Below are 2,231 nucleotides of genomic sequence, written 5' to 3'. Positions count from 1 at the left end.
ATATCAAATTAGATAACTAAGTTTGAATTTTAAGTAAATAGATAAATATAAAAGTAATAATTAAACTAAATAATATTTAGTAGGAGGATTAATCTATAATTAATTAGAAAAGATTAAACTAAAATAATAATTATCCATAAGACATGGCCTAATATGATGACAAGTGTCCCAAAAATGGTTTCTTTTATTATATAGTATAGATATAGATATGCATGTGATCTTAAGAGACGTGCACAATATCGAAAATGACCACAGGAAGATTCTTCAAAGAAGTAGAACTACCTGAGCAAAAACCTTATGATAACGGGGTTCTCTTCCCTGCAGTGTTAGCACCAAACACTAATGATGAAGAAGCAAATTTGTGTGCGTTTGAACATGCTATCAGAGCGGAAAAGTCCTGGCTGGAATCTAATCTGCAACGAAGAGGCGTTATTCTTTTCCGAGGCTTCCATGTTACCTCTCCTTGCGACTTCAATCGCGTTGTCGAAGCTTTTGGCTACCCAGAACTCGTCTACGCTGGTGGCCGGGCAACTCGAACCAAAGTCGTTGGCCAGGTTTACACCGCCAATGAAAGTCCCCCCGAGATGAAAATTCCATTCCATCACGAGATGTCTTACGTATGTAAAAAGAAAAAAAAAGAGTTAGTTACATTTTTCGTCCATGTTGTTTGTCAAAAAACACTATTTCAGTCTAGTAGTTTAAAAATAGCGTTTTCAGTCCATGTGGTTTCAATTTCGTAACTATCAGTCCACTCACTTAACACCGTCTAATTTACTCTGTTAGTTAGCCCACGTGCTTGTCACGTGCTGGGTTTTAAAAAGTGCGCCTGATGCGCGAGGCGCACTAAGGCACAGGCCCTAGCGCCTCAGGGCACCTAAGGCACGCTTTTTCCACAAAGCGCAAGAAAAGCACATTTTTTGGGTTTTTTGAGGTCTGAGGCGCGCACCTTATGTATTTTGGGTGTTTTTATGTTGTTTTTATGCATGAAAGTGTTGGACAATAGGTTTTTGGCTTGTACATATAGGTAAAATCATATATAAAACTAAGTTATAACTACATTTCGGGTGCGAAAAGCCCAACGCTTTTGCGCTTTGCGCCTCATTTTTAGACATTGTCGCTTTTGTACGCCTCTCGATTTTTAAAACCAAGGTCACGTGCAAGGCAATTTCGTCATTTCCATTCAAATAAAAAAAGTGAGTGGGCTGAAATAGTTACAAAATTGAAACCTCAAGAATTGAAATCGTAAATTTTAAATTAATGTACTGAAATAGTGATTTTTAAGAAACAGAAATGTAATTATCTCAAGGAAAAAAAACCAAATTAGAATGACGTTGATAAAAGTGTCTAGTTTGGTGATTTTTCATTTTTGAAATATTTTACTTTTTTGAATTGTGGTCATATTTGTTGGTTGTGTGGGTCAATAACGGGCCATCGGTGATACATATTTGTCCATAAATTTTAGGACCACATGTGACTTATTTTGATCTAATTTCACTTGTGAAATGAACAGCTTCCTGACTTCCCGACGAAGTTATTTTTCTTCTGTGAAGAAGAACTGGAAAGCGAGGGAGAAATGCCTGTAGTTTTGAGTCATATCGTGTATGAACAAATGAAAGAAAAGCAACCCGAGTTCGTTGCTAAAGTGGAGGAGCATGGGTTAAAATTTATAATTGTAACGGGAGACGACGACCAATCATCATCCATCGGTGGCAGAGGTTGGAAGTCTACATACATGACAGATGACAAGAAAGTTGCTAATGAAAGGTTCAATCTTATTAATCTTACTCCATTAATTAACTAAACCTAATAACTTGCAACACAAGTGAAGTTAATAAAAGATCGTTTATTATAACAATGATATTGAGTAACAATGATATTGAGTAACAATAATATTGAGTATATTTTTTATATTATATTTATAGAGAGAGAACGAACTTAACAAAAGATCGTTTATTATAAAAAGTTATAATATTATATAATTATTAAACATTTAAGTAATACTTATATAACCTTTTCTAAACACTTAAAATAATTTGGTGATAAAATAAATGTAATTAAAAGGTGGTAATGTGAAAATTATTAAAATTTAAAAAGGATGCCTGAAAATCTATATCTATACTTCTATACTATATAATAAAAGAAACCACTTTAGGGACACTTGTCATTATATTAGACCATCTCTTATAGATAATATTAGTAATGATTAAACTAACAAATATAATAAAATCAAT

General features: G+C 33.6%; 1 protein-coding gene across 1 annotated transcript; it reads left to right on the top strand.

Moving 5' to 3' along the window:
* The first annotated feature begins 245 nt into the window (after window positions 1-245).
* On the top strand, window positions 246-1,801 carry LOC110866473 (clavaminate synthase-like protein At3g21360). Its single transcript, XM_035978125.1, has 2 exons — window positions 246-554; window positions 1,511-1,801. Exons 1-2 carry the CDS (start codon window positions 246-248, stop codon window positions 1,799-1,801), a joined length of 600 nt encoding a protein of 199 aa, XP_035834018.1.
* Window positions 1,802-2,231: the final 430 nt, after the last annotated feature.

Source organism: Helianthus annuus, chromosome 10, assembly GCF_002127325.2.
Source record: "Helianthus annuus cultivar XRQ/B chromosome 10, HanXRQr2.0-SUNRISE, whole genome shotgun sequence".
NCBI lineage: Eukaryota > Viridiplantae > Streptophyta > Magnoliopsida > Asterales > Asteraceae > Helianthus > Helianthus annuus.
Note: the sequence above shows the minus strand (reverse complement) of the source record. Positions and strands in the feature narration are given on the sequence as shown.